The sequence below is a fragment of the Chlorocebus sabaeus genome, chromosome X (genome assembly GCF_047675955.1).
Source record: "Chlorocebus sabaeus isolate Y175 chromosome X, mChlSab1.0.hap1, whole genome shotgun sequence".
Lineage (NCBI taxonomy): Eukaryota > Metazoa > Chordata > Mammalia > Primates > Cercopithecidae > Chlorocebus > Chlorocebus sabaeus.
In genome coordinates, this window is record NC_132933.1 from 60,658,708 (window position 1) to 60,676,363 (window position 17,656).

The window sequence follows — 17,656 nt, forward strand, 5'->3', positions numbered from 1 at the left end:
TGCAGTGAGCTGAGATCACGCCACTGCACTCCAGCCTGGGTGACAGAGTGAGATTCCGTCTCAAAAAAAAAAAAAAAGAAAAATTGACTCCTCCTTCAAATCAAATTTAAAAAGTATTTACGCAATATGAGGATGCACATTTTCCAAAGAGACAGGCAGAGTACAGTTCGATGGAAAAATAAATTAGACCAAATTGTCAAGTTCAGTTTTAGATTGTTACATGCATAAATCTAAAGAAATCACAGTCTAAACTCAACCCTGGAAAACTACATCATTAAAATAAAAATTATAGTGAGCCAAGTGAACCTTGCAATGCACTATTGATAATCCAAAGAGTAGGAGTGGAATTTTCTAAAAGTTAATTGAAACTCAGTTTTTTTACATGCTTCAATAATATTGTCCTATAAAACTGATGCTATTTTCAAGATTATCAAGTATTCTTCTCAAAATATTTTTATTTTTGCATGACTTCCTTAATCCAGAGCATTAATTTCTATGATGTCATCTATCAGTATAAATAAAAAGCTGACAGACTTTATATGTAAGACAAACTTCATATAATTTAATGGATTGAACAGAGTCCAACTCCTTTTCATCTCTAGGATAAACAAGTAGAAATGAAAAGGAGTTGGACTCTGTTCAGATCATTAGAACTAGAACTAGAGATAAAAGCAGGGTAGCTTTTCTTTTTTTTTTTTTTTTTTTTATTTGAGACGGAGTCTCTCTGTCACCCACCCAGGCTAGAGTGCAATGGTGCCATCTTGGCTCACTGCAACCTCCCGCTTTCAGATTCAAGCGATTCTCCCACCTCAGCCTCCCAAGTAGCTGTGATTACAGGCACCCACCATCATGCCCGGCTAATTTTTGTATTTTTGTACAGATGGGGTTTCACCATGTTGGCCAGGCTGGTCTTGAACTACTGACCTCAGGTGATCTGCCCATCTCAGCCTCCCAAAGTGCTGGGATTACAGACATGAGCCACTGCGCCCAGCCGAAATCAGGATAACTTTTATAGGACATTTATATAACTATAAAAGTTATTCTGCTTTCATCTCAAGTTCTAATCATTGTCCAAAAGGGACTATTATAATAGGGTTTACCCAAAACATTTTGACTATATGTCACACTATTAACTCAGACAATTGCGTCTATCAAAATCAGTTCGTTGAACTGAGACTTCATTCTTCTAGAAAGTGGAAGTAGCATAGAGTCTCACAGGAATTTCATATAAAGGAAAGGCTGAGTTTACAGCAGAATGCATAAAGGATATATCCACATATTCTGCGTTTCTCCTCCTGGAGATTCTGTTTATGTACTTTTCATCATATTCAAAGGAAATTTACCTTCTAAAATTCATTTTTTAATTCCAAGTTGTTCTGGAAGTAATCATACACACAGATACACACAATTGAACAACATTAGATAAGCATAGTGAAGAGTGGTTAGTTTTCCTGACATAGAGATCATTATCATTCAGCATGTTTACAATTTTTTCTGCAATACTTTCACTGGTTAGCACAAACAGTAATTTTAGAAATCGGCAGTCCACATTGCTCCAAATGTCCTTTAAGGCATTTTTAAAATGGGAACCTTTTTTTAAAAAAAAAGGGCCTCATCACATGTAAAAAAGTTTTCCATTTGGATATATGATAACATTCCCCTTGAGTAATGATAATGCTAAATTTTATACTACTTTTCTCTCATGAATTGTTTTATTTAAATTGCAAAAGTAACTGCTTACCAACATTAGTGACTCTTATTTTGGAACACAATAAACGATAAACATCAAATCTTAATTTAGAACATTAAGTTGTTGCTTAAAAGGGCCAAATCTCAGTTATCTCATTTGCATAATGAGGGAGCTGGACTAAATAGCACCCAAGGTCCCTTAGAGCTCTAAAATTTAAAGACAGTGTAAAACGCAACACTTGCACATGTAAATTCTGGGATTTTAATAGTTACAAAATTATGATCTTAGAAGGGGCACTAGAGATTCGTATAATCCCTTCATTATATAAATTAAGAAAAAGAGACACCGTGAGGTTAAAAGACCTATCCAAGTTCACAGAGCTAGTTAATTGCAGTAAATGGATTAGAGTTCTGTAATACGTAAGGTGATTGCCTAAAACAAATTACCTACCATGGTCTGTGCTGAAAAGGTTGATGAATAGTGATTACAAAATGAATTACTGCAATAAAAATTCTTACTCAATGTTCAAATATTTTTATTGTATAATTAAATAGATACCCCAAAATAATATTTAAAATTACCAGCTTTCTCAGAGCCTTTGAGGTCTATACAAATTGCAAGAGAAGAATTTTCTAAGAAAAAAATAAACTTTTAATGGCTAACTTCATATACACTATTCAGAAAAAGTTTGTTTAGATAGCATACACACATTTCCAATATATGATTGATTAAAAAAAGAAGTGTCAGATAAAGACCATGTACCTAGTGGAACTGGGAAAACAATTTCTAAGATTATTGATTAAGATAGAGAAAAAAACGGCTAAGTGAACACTGTTATCTCTATTCTATTCTCTATTGAGCATCTTCAGCTTTCAATAAAATGTAAATTCAAAAATCGCAGAAATCATGGTAAGACAGATGGTCTATAGTTATTCATTTTTAAATGAATTCCTTGATATATTCATTAGTTGTTGAATGTTCTGTTGATGAAAGCAATTATGAGAGATGCAAGTTATTGTACAATTTTAAAAGTGTCGTGGAGATTAAAAATATGTTGCTACAAGACTCCTCATCCATTAAAATTTATAAATCATTTTAAAATAAGATGTTGATGTGTGGCTAACACTACTAAATATTTCAAGTCACTCAAATGCTACATCTTGAATGACTGATTATACTGACTTTCAAAGAACTACAAATAATAACAAATGGCAAATAGTCTGTGTTATAGGCAAAGGAACGTGAGAAGTAAGATTTTTTTGAAAAGCAGAAGAAAGAAGGTTGTCATAAAATGAATTGCCTCATGGCTCATAAATTATAGAAACACAAATGTTAAATGACCTTTATTACTTGGTGTAGGAAGCTTAATAAAATTTAGAAGTAAGAGAAGGTTTGTGAAGAGAAGGCCACCTATTCTGTCACTTTAGGTGATTATTCAAGCTTATTGACATTCCAGATCTTATGGCATTGGCATTCAATTGGCAGCTTGTGCCAATCTCTTAGTGCTTGTCACTTTCAAACAGAAAAGACAAGATAAGAGATTGCTTTACTTATAGTGGCCTGCTTTTGAGTGATTAACCTCTATCTAATTCATATTAGATTTAAGATATTAAACATACACTCATCTTAGAGACTGTCACCCAAATAAAATCCTGTAAATGTCTTCAAGTCTCCAACTTTAAAGATACACTTCTCATTTTAATTCATGACCTCTATAATTTTTTAAAGATTATCTCTAGCATAAAGTCTTTGTTGCCTTCACAGAGCCTATATACTCCAAATTAGCAGTCATTTTTTCAGCTGGTCTACATTGAGATGCCATCTCTTACATAGGGAAGTTGAATATGCTAGGATGGTATCATAAGATGTGTTTTATCCGTTTTCTTATTATAATATATTTATAAACTTTCATAAGCTTCAATAGAGAAAGATTTACTTTTCAAAAGCTTGTCTGTTCAAATGGTAAAATTAATATACATCACAGAATGTCTGCTACCAGATCACTGTTTCTACCTGCCTAAGCACATGTATTATAAAAACTACTATCACTACCAAGTATACCTTATTCTCTCTAAAACTACGGCAGATGATTGAACTCTTGCGTGTAACCATTGTTTATAATCTATTTATATATAGATACTTTTCTAACACTATTTACATAACACATCAGGGACTAAAATAAACTGGTAATCATAGACAGTATCAATTATTACAATGATATTTCATTTGAAAAAGAATAAAAGTGACTTTTGATATTATTGTTACCTTAAAAATGTTAATAGATATTAAGGAAATTTTTAAATTTTCAATAGCAGCATAAAGCTATATATTATTTTCTGTTGGCAAGGCAATGAAATAGAGCAGGCATTTGTCCTATATTTCCAGAACCCAGGGCCATGGATTCCAACCTCTTTCTCGAAATAGACATTAACTGGTATCATTGATAATGATAATGTCATTCCTTAGAAATATTGATTAATTTTTCAAAACGCATGACATTAAGATTGCTGAGCTGGTTTAAATTATTTTACTCCCCGCTCTCTACCATGGACTGACACTATTATATAGGCTAATGAGCACAGTTTTAAGAAATAATCTTACAAATATATAGCCTGCAGAGTCAGAATTGGCCTTGCTATGTAATTAACCTTAAAAGGGAGCATAACTTCTTTTTCTTAAGTGGAATATATTTCCTATTTGTTTTATGTAAAAATATTAACAAAATGATGCCATTCACTTTTCTTTTCGTTGTAATACATGAATTGATATGTGACTTTCATCAAAAATGCATTTTAAATAAATGTTAGAAAGCCTATGGAGTCAAATTTTCCTGAGCATATAGCAGCAAACAAAAACACTTAATTAACAGTTATATGGGTAACATTCCCTGAAATGCGGATTCAGATGATTTTCAGCCACATCAGAAGTGTTACTCTCCTCTTAAATATACTAACCAATACTATTCCTTTTTTCTATAATTGAATCATATTTTCTTCTTGAATCTTTTAGATAATTAATTAGATCACTGCTTCCCCCAAGGTACTAGTATATCAATATTTTCCAGGAAAAAAATATTTCCATGGCTTTATTTTGCTTTTAGACAACTGACTCCTAATGTTTTTATTTACGAAAGACTGAGTTTTAATGACCCATTACTAGCTTATTCTTTAAAAGTTTCACAGTTTTTGGTTTTGATTTTTTAATTTTATCAGTAGTCTACCTTTAGAATTAGATATTCAAATAATGAGATGTTCAAACACTTACTAGTAATTACCCTAGTGTTAGTCATGTCAATACTCTTAGCAGATCAGGAGAAAATCTGGCATTTCTCTGAGTAGAAATTCATTCTAGTCAATCAAATTGGTCTCCCACTTTTTATACCAATTTATTAGATTACTGGGAGAAGATCAATCAAAGTGCTTTGCCAGGGCAAGATTAATTACTTCCTCGTTGTGAATTAATTAGTAGTGTATTTGAGTGCTAAGCAAACCTGATCTACTGAAATAAAAATGAATGTCAAACAGATGTGCTAACCTGAGATAAACTCTAGCAGACATCATTTTAACAAAAACATATATTTGTCTTTATTTTAAATACATAATTTTTTATCTCTAGATGTTCTTGAAACTCTATATTTTCTTCTTTTGTATCACAGAAATGACTATGGTATGAAAAAAAGAGGAAAAGCATTAACTTTTTTGGGGGAAGATGAAGAAATTTCACTCAAGTATTTTGTTACTTTAAGATTCAATGTTAGACACTAAACTGGCTATCACATTTTCAGATAGAGTGACTTCATGGGTGAAATGACCACATACAATGAAGAGGTTTTAAAAAATACAGATGACGTAACTTGTTCAGTTGAAGAAAATTAAAATACTGATATTAACTAAATCATTCTCTTCTTTATTGTAGGTGGATTTTCTCTGTAATTGAACTGATTTATGGCGAGAAAGCCGAAGACTGATTTGGGCCTCTTTAGCAATACTCTATTTCACCATTTCTCTTCCAAAGAAGTATGGCTATTTTATCTCTTCCAGTGAAGTTGGAAAATTATAATATGCCAGCAGATCAGTAGAAATATAAAAATATTAGTAGTTACCCTTTTAGATCCAACTTACCTATAGTGAAAGAGCAGCAATGCATTCTCTATTTGAGGACAAAACATAAAAACCCTGGCTTCATATACATAGACTGGTAAAATATATCAGAAGTTTAATGTGATACATATTTGCTAATATTTCGATATGTCTCAGAACTCAGTTTGAATTATAAAAACAGAAAAAAAAATTAGAAAAGAAATTGGAAAGCATTTTAAAATCATATGCTAAAAAATCATATTTTACCTGAGACTACTTAAAAATAGATAGGAACATAGGGCCATACATAGTTTAATGTGTTTACAGTAGTCCCAAGAGGATCTCACCATCCTCAAATCTCTGAGTTAACACTACACATGGATATATAAAGCCCTCAAAAGTAGACTCACAACTTGTTTGTTACCAAGGCCACATGTGTCTCCATGAATGTGTCTCAAGAAAATCCTTTGCAAATGCAGACATTATCTGTTCCAGTATCCACAGTAACCCAGCAGCAATCAATGCTGTTTTTGAATTGGGTTTCTGTTTTGTTTTTGTTTTGTTTTTGCTTTTTAACAGATTAGCTTCAAAGAGCAGGGTTCATTGTAAATAATCTGATGAGGCTATGGTAGGAGGAGAGGTCTGGAATATAGGTTGTCATCCAAGGAAGATAGAACTGTATGGAATGGCATTAAGTGACCCTTAGTCCATTGGCCACAGTAAAGAGATTGCAATTATAAACTACAATGAGATGGAATGAGACAGGATATTTTATTGAATTTGTCTCCTCAAAAAGTAATAATTGGCTTGAATTTGTTTTCTTTATTTTCAAAAGGAAAGTTAATAGTCTTGGCAAAAGACTTAAGAGAATGAATTGTGTGATTTCTTCATCTAAACAGCAGATTTTTATCCACCTGGGAACTATATTTTTAAAGCAGTATTAATAAATCCCTTTAGCAAATTTTACAGAATACCCTTACTCATAAATGTCATATTTATTTCTGTTTTGTGAATTTACAAAGGATTTGCAGAACTGTGTGCTATTTTTGGCAATTCTCTAGCAAGAAAGAAAGCAGACTGAAGATGTAATAAGTTTCAAAATATGAAATGGGAACTGTGAAAATTAATTCCATTGCTTAAGGACAGCATTTATTTCCTCTAACACTTTGCATTCCTATTTGTGGTGCTATTGACTAACACTGCACAGTTTATTGGCATCTGCTCCATATCACAAAACCCATTATTGGGTACTATTTCAGAACTATAGCTTTGCTTTTTGAAGAATCAGAATACCTTATCATCAGTAAGAGCCTAAAGAGATTACTTTGCTATGGCCAATTCTAAACCAGCTATGTTTTTCTTTTTAATTAAAACAAAACACACACACACACACACACACACACACACACATACTATGTTAAACATTTCACTACTATGACACATTAGGACAATGGAACTTCATTTCAAGTAAATTATTGCGCTTCTTGCCCTTTTAGTAAAGTCTCTGACTGTCCCAAAACAAAACACCTAACCAAAATTTTCTTGGAACATGATTTAGGGGGAGGTTTCACGTTTAGTAGGAGAGCAGTTTTAGTATTATTCATAGTAAAAAATAACATTTAAACATTCACTCAACAATATTGTTAGACTTATAGAAAATGGACATTCATTTTTAATTATATCTACCCTTTGCATATGTTTATTAAACTAATAAGCAGCAAAATATATAATTTGCTTTACTATTATCATTGCCCACAGACATCTCGATTTTAAAATAAAATCAATTTAGCAACTAAAGTTTCTAATGCAAAATTTGTGAGTCCTTCACCCTGTAGAGTAATGATGAACAAGACACTTAATGTTCAAGATAATGGTGTCAATATAATTAGAAGAGATAAATGTTTTGCTCCTAATAGAAAACATCTTTTTTTTAAAAAAAAAAAGCCCCTCTAGTATGTCAACTAATACATTGATGTTAGCACTTATATCATTAACTATAAACAAGATCAGCTTCTGTTAAGAACTATGTGTTTGAATACTTTTTAAAACAACTACTTATTTCTAGATATAATTGAGATTAAAAGGCTATATTTAATGTTAAATGTTTTATTATTTCTAATGCATACCAATTCTCCTATTACTATCAACAGTATTCCATTTGAGTCTCATTCAGTTGGAATTTCATTTCAGGGTGAGATGTGCACCGTGGATGCTTACTCTGAGTTTACTCTTTAATTGTTGCTACGCAATCCTCTATGAAAGAGGCTTAGCAACACATGTTGTGCAAAGGAATCAAATCTTTATAGTATATAAAAATGATACTTATTCCATTTCTATATTCTTTTTTAACAGGGTATGATAGACCTACAACTAAAACAATAATTTATGGATTGAAAAACATCAGTGGCACCCTTGTTTAATGTATATTTGTTACGTATGATCATATTCTTATTAGAGATTGGCTCTTAGTTCATTACACAAGTAAATATAATCACAACTACGTATTTCCACCAGGAGTCATTATGCTGTGCTATACAAAGTAAATTAAAGATAGTTTAGTGACACAAGGTACAGGGGATTTTTTTATCTTCAGAACAAATATTGATCATTTATTCCAAGTATAAAATTGAAAGTATAAAATTGAAAACATCTACTATCCAGTAGATGTTTAGGACTGTCTGAACTTGCTGACTCAAAAGTCTCTAATATTTTTATACTAAAATACCTATAATATATAGCATCTAAATTTGTAGAGAGAAAAAGTTGATGTTATGTTGTCATTGGTTTCATATGTTTAGCCTTAGATTGTATCATAATGTGTAACCAATCCATTTCCCTATTTTTTGAAGTTTCAAAAATAGAGGATTAAAATACAATGATAGGGAAGCTATTTTGTTCTAAAGGCCAGAAGCTTTACTTGAATTATACATCCCTGCCATCCACAACGCTCAAAATAATCTTTCAAAATGTCTGGTTTATATTACCTTATTTATGTTTTTGCCAGGTATTTGGCCCATTTTTTTTCATATTGGTTTATGGCTATGACTTTTCTCTCACATATATTGTATACCTTTTTGTATCTACATACTTTTATGTATATAACATAAATGGAGTAAATTGTAGCTTCTTGCAATTTCAAGAATCTTCTGAGAAATATATATCTTATCAAATTTTGTATTTCCTGAAATTATAAATCAGCGAGGTTGTTCACTACACGTTCAAGATGATACATTTAATGAAGTTGTATTTAATATCAACTCTATGATCCTTTTAAAGAGTTCAACATCTTTGGAATTTGTAAAACGCAGATTTTGTGCCTTCTGTCTGAAGACCAAATGTGAATACCTTTCTAAACAGTAACATGGCACAGGTGTGTGATTTCAGTATATTACTGAAAACCTCAGATGTACTCTCCTACACTGGAGTCAGGATCTCTTATTTCCTCAGAAAGAAAATAACTTTCAATGGTTTTTCTCTCTACTAAAAATAAAAATAAAATCTAGAAAATAATTTTTATATATCAGAAAAAATTTACACCTTCACAAATAAATGAATAAAATAAAATAAATTGGCTGTTTATATACAAATAAATATACAGGTGTACATAAATGGAAAATTCTATCTATGCCTTAACAAAGTCACTATAATAAATTTCATTCACAGTAGTTATGATCATACATTTAAAATATTATCAACCGCTGCATACATGCCATCCATCTAATTCTGTATGTTTACCTTTCAAAAATGTGTCACTATGCACAATAACATAATGAATTAGCCCATGTTATTATGACTATGATAGCTTGACTTGCAAACACAGTAAACCTGTTTATATTGAGGAACCAGAGAGGCATCACTTACTACATTCAGGATCGGAGTTGCCATCCCCTTCAGTGCGATTGATGGGTGTGACATGATCAAAGTACTCCTCCTGAGGATAGCCAAGGGGCAGGCCATGGGATGCGCTGGTAAGGCTGCCTGCATCCTGGTCCCCCAGTCCACCATCACTGCCGCTTTCCTGAGAGCCTTCTGGCAGGTGAAATGTGACACGCCGCTGGGACTGAAAGGGAGAATGAAAATGACAGGGTTTCAGATATGATCTGAATAATTGTTTAATGCCTGCAATTTAGAAAATGCATTATTTTGGCTATCTGGTGAAGGCACATTAACATTATCTTGAGTTGTGAACAATTTCAGGCTTTTGTGAATAAGCATTTCTGTGTTCAAACCTTCACCTGAAGGCAGTGTTGCTCCCATTATATTTCAAAACAAGGCATAGCTAGATGCAGAATGAAAGTCAACTTGCTCTAAAGCAAGAGACAGTCAACTTTTTAGCATATTTGAGCAAACAGGAAATTCTAATCATCATTTCAACTGTATTTATTTAAGTATTATTTGGCAATAACTTATTTTTTGAATAATAAGTTTGGATAAATATAACCATACTTTTTTGCTGTATCTGTAAGTTGCTAGTGGGCTGAAACTGTAAATAATAACACAAATTTATTCAATCATGTAGACTTAGAAAACTAAAAGTACACCATCTTTTAGAAGAATCTTAGGGACAAAATTTTGAATTGGAATGTATTTATATTGATTTCACTTTCTAAGAAAAAAAATAATTATATAATATGGATAACAGTTAATGGTAATTATAAAAACAAACTATAGTTATCATCATAAATGGTATTCCTAGCAGAATATAAAAATATATATACAAGTAAAAATATAGAGAGGAGGCAATTGGTTTTTGAAAGAAGTTTGTAGCATCTTCACCAGATCTTGTAGCAGCATTTTTGTTTGCAGCATTTCTATGCTATATGTAGTAGTCTCTAAAAATAGGCTCCCCAGTGGACATCACCTCTTGATATTCAGACTTTCATGTAGCCTGAGACCACATTGAATCTGCACAGACTCTGTAATCAAACCTTGTACCTTCTGCTTTGCACCCTTGGAAAACCCACCACGGAAAATAACGGCTGCATTGGAAGTAGTTTGAGTACTGGGATCATGCCATACTGTGGGGAAGGTCAAGCTAACTGCATAGAAAGACTGTATAAAAAGAGATTACAATGCCTAGAGAGGCCCAGCTGTTCCAGCCACTCAAGTTCAGGCACCGGCTATGTCCATGAAGAACCCATTATGAACATTCCAGCTGGTGGCCTTATTGGAGTCATCCTAACCATCTTCAGACATTTGAGCACCCCCTACTTAAGGCAGCAGTCACTATGGAGCAGAAACAGCTACATCTGCTGTACACTACCTAAATTCCTGACCTAAAAATTAAGAAGGACTATTGATTTTTATGTCCCTGAAGATTACTGATGGTTTGCTATGTAACAATAGATCAACCAAAGCACTAAACTACTGACAGCATGAAAGCTTCAAATTAGGTATAATTTATTTAAGAGATTTACATACATCAAAGATCACAATAATTTAGGTCCTAGGCATTTTCATAACAGAATGCATATGTTTTCACAAATTCAGGTCTAACAGTCAGCCATTTCTTTAGATGGAGCTATGAAAAGATTTGAATATCATACTTCAAACTTATTGGAAGATATATGAAAATATAATAGACGCATATATTTAAGTAGCTCACTTGAATCTTCTTTAATTTTTAGCCATTACTTTTTACATTAAAGTCTTAATAAAATATGAGAAAATGACTAATGCATGTAATATGTCATATAATATATCTCATGGAATATGCTTATGATCGTAAAATTACTCCTTCTAATGAGAAATAGTCTGCTGATTTTCTACATGTAAGTGTAACAGCCAGACATAATTCTTTTGGGCCTCTCAGAGGGAGTCGCGGGTGGTGTTGGTTAAGGTAACTCTTAGCAGAATTAGTACGAGCAGAAAATAAATGGAATAAAAGAAATGTTTGCTGGAACTGAGTAATATTGAGGAGTTCAGAAGGCAGAGGTTTTTGTTGTTGTTGGTTTTGTTTTGTTTTGTTTTGTTTTTTTTGAGACAGGGTCTCATTCTGTCATCCAGGTTGGAATGCAATCTTGGCTCAATGCAACCTCCACCTCCCAGGCTCAAGCGACCCTCCCATCTCAGCCTCCCAAGTAACTGCAACCACAGGTGCGCACCACCATGCCAAGCTAATTTTTTGTATTTTTGGTAGAGATGGGGTTTCGCCATGTTGCCCAGGCTGGTCTCGACCCTTGAGCTCAAGCAATCCACCCACCTAGACCTCCAAAAGTGCTAGAATTACAAGCGTGAGCCACCTCACCCAGCCTTGGTTTTAGTTTATTGGGGGATGAGTGTTAGGTTGTGTGGAAGCTGTGAGGAGTGAGATTGGCTGTATTATCTGATTAAACCACACTGTACCTTCTAAGATTTAAAGCATTTATCAGGTAAATAATGCAATTGAAATATCTTTTTGTATGCTTTTTCCTGGTCAATATCCCTTTTTCTGTTTGTCTTTGTATCTAGAACTCACAGTGTAAAGAGGAAAATAAAAGCTTCAAGTCGTCTTCTGATCACCTCTATACAGACATAATCCAAATGTTACCCTGAATTACAGGACATTAAAATACATGGATTACCTAGCCTGTCAGTCATCTATTATTTATTAGTACTAAAGATATTTAGTATGGAGCTACTGAAATAATCATCAATGCTATATTCTTCAAAAGCAGAGTTTCATAAAAGTTTACAAAAAGTTTAGCTGCTTCAACTCTAAAGTCTCAGAGTACTAAATAAGCCCTTGTGAAACCGCCTTTGCAAAATTATGACTGAGACAGTGAAAGGTATCTAACCTAGCCAACTCCATCTTGCTTCTAACCTCCAAGCTGTCCTTGTCCATTCCTGGGAATAGGCTGAACTAACTTTGAGAGAAACTTTGTTTATAGTTTAAAACAAATACACTAACTGCCCTTTCTCAAAGCCGACCTCCTTCTTTCCTGGGGACTAGATTGCCTTTGTAAGATTAACAAGGACGGGCGCGGTGGCTCAAGCCTGTAATCCCAGCACTTTGGGAGGCCGAGATGGGCGGATCACGAGGTCAGGAGATCGAGACCATCCTGGCTAACACGATGAAACCCCGTCTCTACTAAAAAAAATACAAAAAACTAGCCGGGCGAGGTGGCGGGCGCCTGTAGTCCCAGCTACTCGGGAGGCTGAGGCGGGAGAATGGCGTAAACCCGGGAGGCGGAGCTTGTAGTGAGCTGAGATCTGGCCACTGCACTCCAGCCTGGGCGAGAGCGCGAGACTCCGTCTCAAAAAAAAAAAAAAGATTAACATTAGCCACAAGATTAGAAATTATGGTTTAGGAGTCATGCAGCTGGAGGCTACAAGATTCTGACCCTCCCTAAACTGCTCCTAGGATCAGTGCTTGAGATATTTTGCAGATCCTGCACTTGATGGACCAGCTGGCACCACCTAGATCGATACATCTGATCTTGTGGCCCCACCCAGGAACTGACTCAGCCCAAGAAGACAGCTTTGAATCTCTGTGATTTTGCACCTGACCAATCAGCACTCCTGGATCACTGGCTTCCCCCTACCCACCAAGTTGTCCTTAAAAATTCTGCTCCCCAAATGCTCAGGGAGACTTATTTGAGTAATAATAAAACTCTGGACTCCCACACAGCCAACTCTGTGTGAATTACTCCTTCTCTATTGCAATACCCCGTCTTGATAAATCGGCTCTGTCTAGGCAGCAGGCAAGGTGAACCCACTGGGTGGTTACATTTGCATTCTTGTAAATAAACTAAAACATTGTCAATAGCTTGTTGGATCTATGTAGAAGTTCGTTATATATATATATATAAAATACAGCATTTAAAGAAACTATCATCAGAGTGAACAGGCAACCTACAGAATGGGAGAAAATATTTGCAATCTATCCATCTGACAAAGGGCTAATAGACAGAGTCTACAAAGAACTTAAATTTACAAGAAAAAAAACAAACAACCTCATCAAAAAGTGGAAGAGGAATATGAACAGACATTTCTCAAAAGAAGACATTTTTGTGTCCAACAAACATGAAAAGAAGCTCATCATCAATAGTCATTAGATAAATGCAAATAAAAATCACAGTGAGGTACCATCTCACACCAGTTAGAATGGTGATCATTAAAAAGTCAGGAAACAACAGATACTGGAGAGGATGTGGAGAAATAGGAACACTTTTACACTGTTGGTGGGAGTGTAAATTAGTTCAATCATTGTGGAAGACAGTGTGGCAATTCCTCAAGGATCTATAACCAGAAATACCATTTGACCCACCAATCCCTTTACTGGGTATATAGCCAAAGGATTATAAATTATTCTACTATAAAGATACGTGCACACATGTTTATTGCAGTACTGTTCACAATAGCAAAAACTTGGAACCAACCCAAATGCCCATCAGTGACAGACTGGATGAAGAAAATGTGGCACATATGCAACATGGAATACTATGCAACCATAAAAAAGGATGAGTTCATGTCCTTTGCAAGGACATGGATGAAGCTGGAAACCATCATTCTTAGCAAACTAACACAGGAGCAGAAAACCAAACACCGCATGTTCTCACTCTTAATTGAGAGTTGAACGATGGGAACACATGGACACAGGGAGGGGAACATCACACACTGGGGCCTGTTGGAGGGTGGGGAGATAGGGGAGGGATAGCATTAGGAGAAATACCTAATGTAGATGACAGGTTGATGGATGCAGCAAACCACCATGGCATGTGTACACAAATGTAAAAAACCTGCATGTTCTGCACACGTATCCCAGAAATTAAGGTATAATTTTTAAAAAATCACAACATTTAACTACAGTTTTAAGAAAAATAAACTAATCATCCTCTAGGACCCCTCTTATAACCAGTAAATTGAAGGGTCAGCAAACTTTTTCTGTAAAGAGTCAGATAGTAAATATTTTAGGCTTTGTGGGCAATATGATACAGTCTCTGTCTCAATAACTTAACCCTAATTTTGTAGTGTAAAAACAGTCCTAGACAATATGAAACTGAATGGACCTGCCTGTGTTCCAATAAAACTGTACTTATGAACATTAAAATTCAAAATTTAGATACTTTTATGTATTATTAACTTTAATGTTTTGCTTGAACTTCTTCATCATTTGGCTCTAAAAGCCATGGTTTGAAGACCTCTGATCTGGAAGGCTAATTTTGTCAATATGGAAAAGCTGGTTAAAGATAATTATTGTACAGTATAAAAGGGCTACTACATTAATATTCATGTTATAATTTGTTCATGACAAATTTCTGTCTGTAGCCCTGCAGAGAAGCTGTGACACAGAAATGAAAACAAATCTACTGACTGGAATAGTGACTTTATGGGATGGAAATAAATCTTGGTGTTTTCATGAATAAATATTTGCCCTGAATAGCTAGTTATTTTCTGCCAGTAGCAGAGAGAAATAACACAGGATGCCTCTCCCTAAAATCTACACACCTCATTTTTTAGCTCAAATGAATCAGAATTCCAGAACACAATACCCAGACATTATATTGATGTCACTCACATAAATCATTTACAGACTAAATACCAAATCCCTAACATTCTTGTGCCCATTAAACCTCATGAAGGCATCATTTCATACTAATTATCAGGTAAATGTTTTTACATTTCATAACATGATGCAAGTGGCATTTTGGACAGGTTAATCTGGCACAAAGAAGCTGCATGCAGATAAGCAACCCAGTGATTCTAATTATAGAATACTTGAGTATCATGTTAGAGAAGGCTTATTAGAATTACCTATTATACAACCTTGCACACGCCATGAGTTCAAATCCAATACACTCTAACCCAATCTTCCTTTAGATTCACTGTCATCACCAGTAACTCTGATTAGAAAGAGTAATCATATGTAGGGTCTCATTACTTTCTAAGGATTACCATATGCACGTTTGTTTTTGATTTACGTATAAAACATTTTGAATTTCAAACTATTAAGAATACTTTAAGATTCCAAGTCCCCACATTTTATAATAATAAACAACTTCATTCTGGATGTCAGAGGATTTCTGCTTTTTTTCCCATAGGTACTGTCTTTTAGCCAAATGATTTATAATTGCTAAATATATCGTAAAGTAAAATGTGCAAATAGCTCGTTAGAAACTAAAGATTTTCACAGGCATCATATGGCCAGCATACATATCCCATGTGAAGATCATAATTCCCAGTGTAAAAACTCACAGATGACGTATCAGGCCTTTTTATTTTGTAGCAGGCCTTTACTGCTTGGCCCTGAAATTTGCAGTCATAAAAATTTCTACTTTACCAATTCAAGTCATTTTGCAGGATGGATCAGTTGACCTGTTAGCCTAATTGGGTTTTCACTGCTTCTTCTCTTCTCTTCTCTTCTCTTCTCTTCTCTTCTCTTCTCTTCTCTTCTCTTCTCTTCTCTTCTCTTCTCTCTCTTCTCTTTTTTTTTTCTTTCCTCGAGATGGACTCTCGCTCTGTCACCCAGGCTGGAGTACAGTGGTGCGATCTCAGCCTACTGCAATCTCTGCCTCCGGGATTCAAGTGATTCTCCTGCCTTAGCCTCCCGAGTAGTTGGGACTACAGGCGCCCGCAACCAAGCCCGGCTAATTTTTGTACTTTTAGTAGAGACGGGGTTTCACCCTATTGGCCAGGCTGGTCTTGAACTCCTGACCTTGTGATCTGCCCGCCTCAGCTTCCCAAAGTGCTGGGATTACAGGCGTGAGCCACTGCTCTCGGCCTCACTGCTCCATTTCATAAAATGTGAATAGTCTCATTTATCATGTTTCTGGGGTTTTTACCCTTCATGGCTATTTTTTTTAAGTACCATAACACATCACTAGCATGTGTTGGAGGCTTTTTATGAAGTTACATTGTAGCTTCATAAAATACATTGAGTCAGGTGATCTGCTAGCTCTGACTATTCTGCCATTACATTTTTCATGGTATATGTTTTGTGGGGGGGGAGAGGGGCAGAGCCAGACATATGTTTTGCTGATTAGAAGACTACATGGCATTATAAACAGGCAACTTTCCTTCTTTCCTTGAATCATAACTCATTTCAGCTCAATCAGAATGGAAATAATCTATTTGTAGATATGCAAGATGATGCTTCCTCTTTCGAGAATGTTATTGCTTATAAATTGTTAAATTGGCTATTACCACAGTTGTGTGAACTTTGAAAATGAAATAGCAATATTGTGAATGTTTGAGAAACTACAATTCTGTGACTAACATTTAAAATACGACAGAATTGAAACTTAACATGCTTTGAAACTGGCATGTGTCAAAAAAAGCCATTAAGTAATACTAAAACCAAATAGTAAAACTAAAATAGACAATGGTTTCAATGAAAAGCCTAATTATCAGTCAAAAAAGAATAGTAGAAATATCTACATTGTTTTTGGTACTAACCACATCCATATTTAGTGACTTACATTTAAACTTATGAATTACCAAAGCACCTTGACTATCCAATAGTTATCTAATAGCCTCAGCTATCCTAAAAGAACCTCATATCAGGAAGTAAGTGGGGAAATAAAGGCATGCAAATCCCTGAAGTATTTATCACAAAGTTTGTTTTCAGAATCATATCTACCATACTCTGCTTTTATTTTTAACTTTAACAACCTTGGATATCTGCTTTTCCAGCTCACAGTGTGTATTAGGAGGGTTGGTAGCTGCTAGAAAAGAAAACATTGACAGAAGGAGAAATTCCCACCAACTTTCTTTAGCTCTGCCTTTAGCTACAGAAAATATGTGTGATCGTTCTTCTGTATGACAAGCCCTCCTGTGTTTGAAGATAGTTAAGACTCATGTATAAGTCTTCCTATTGCAGGCTATAATTCCCATCCTAATTTGTTATGGTTTTCAGAGCTTTTACTATCCTATCAATCCTTTTCTTTTTTGTCCCTGTAGTCTACTA

General features: G+C 34.5%; 1 protein-coding gene across 3 annotated transcripts in view; it reads right to left on the reverse strand.

Annotated features, from left to right (window-relative positions):
* PCDH11X (protocadherin 11 X-linked) overlaps positions 1-17,656 on the reverse strand; it is a 790,323-nt gene that overhangs the window by 210,568 nt on the left and 562,099 nt on the right. For all 3 annotated transcript variants that reach the window (XM_073013537.1, XM_073013535.1, XM_073013536.1), the window contains one exon: positions 9,631-9,829. In XM_073013537.1, coding sequence (XP_072869638.1) covers positions 9,631-9,829 — 199 coding nt within the window. The remainder of the gene's footprint in view (positions 1-9,630; positions 9,830-17,656) is intronic.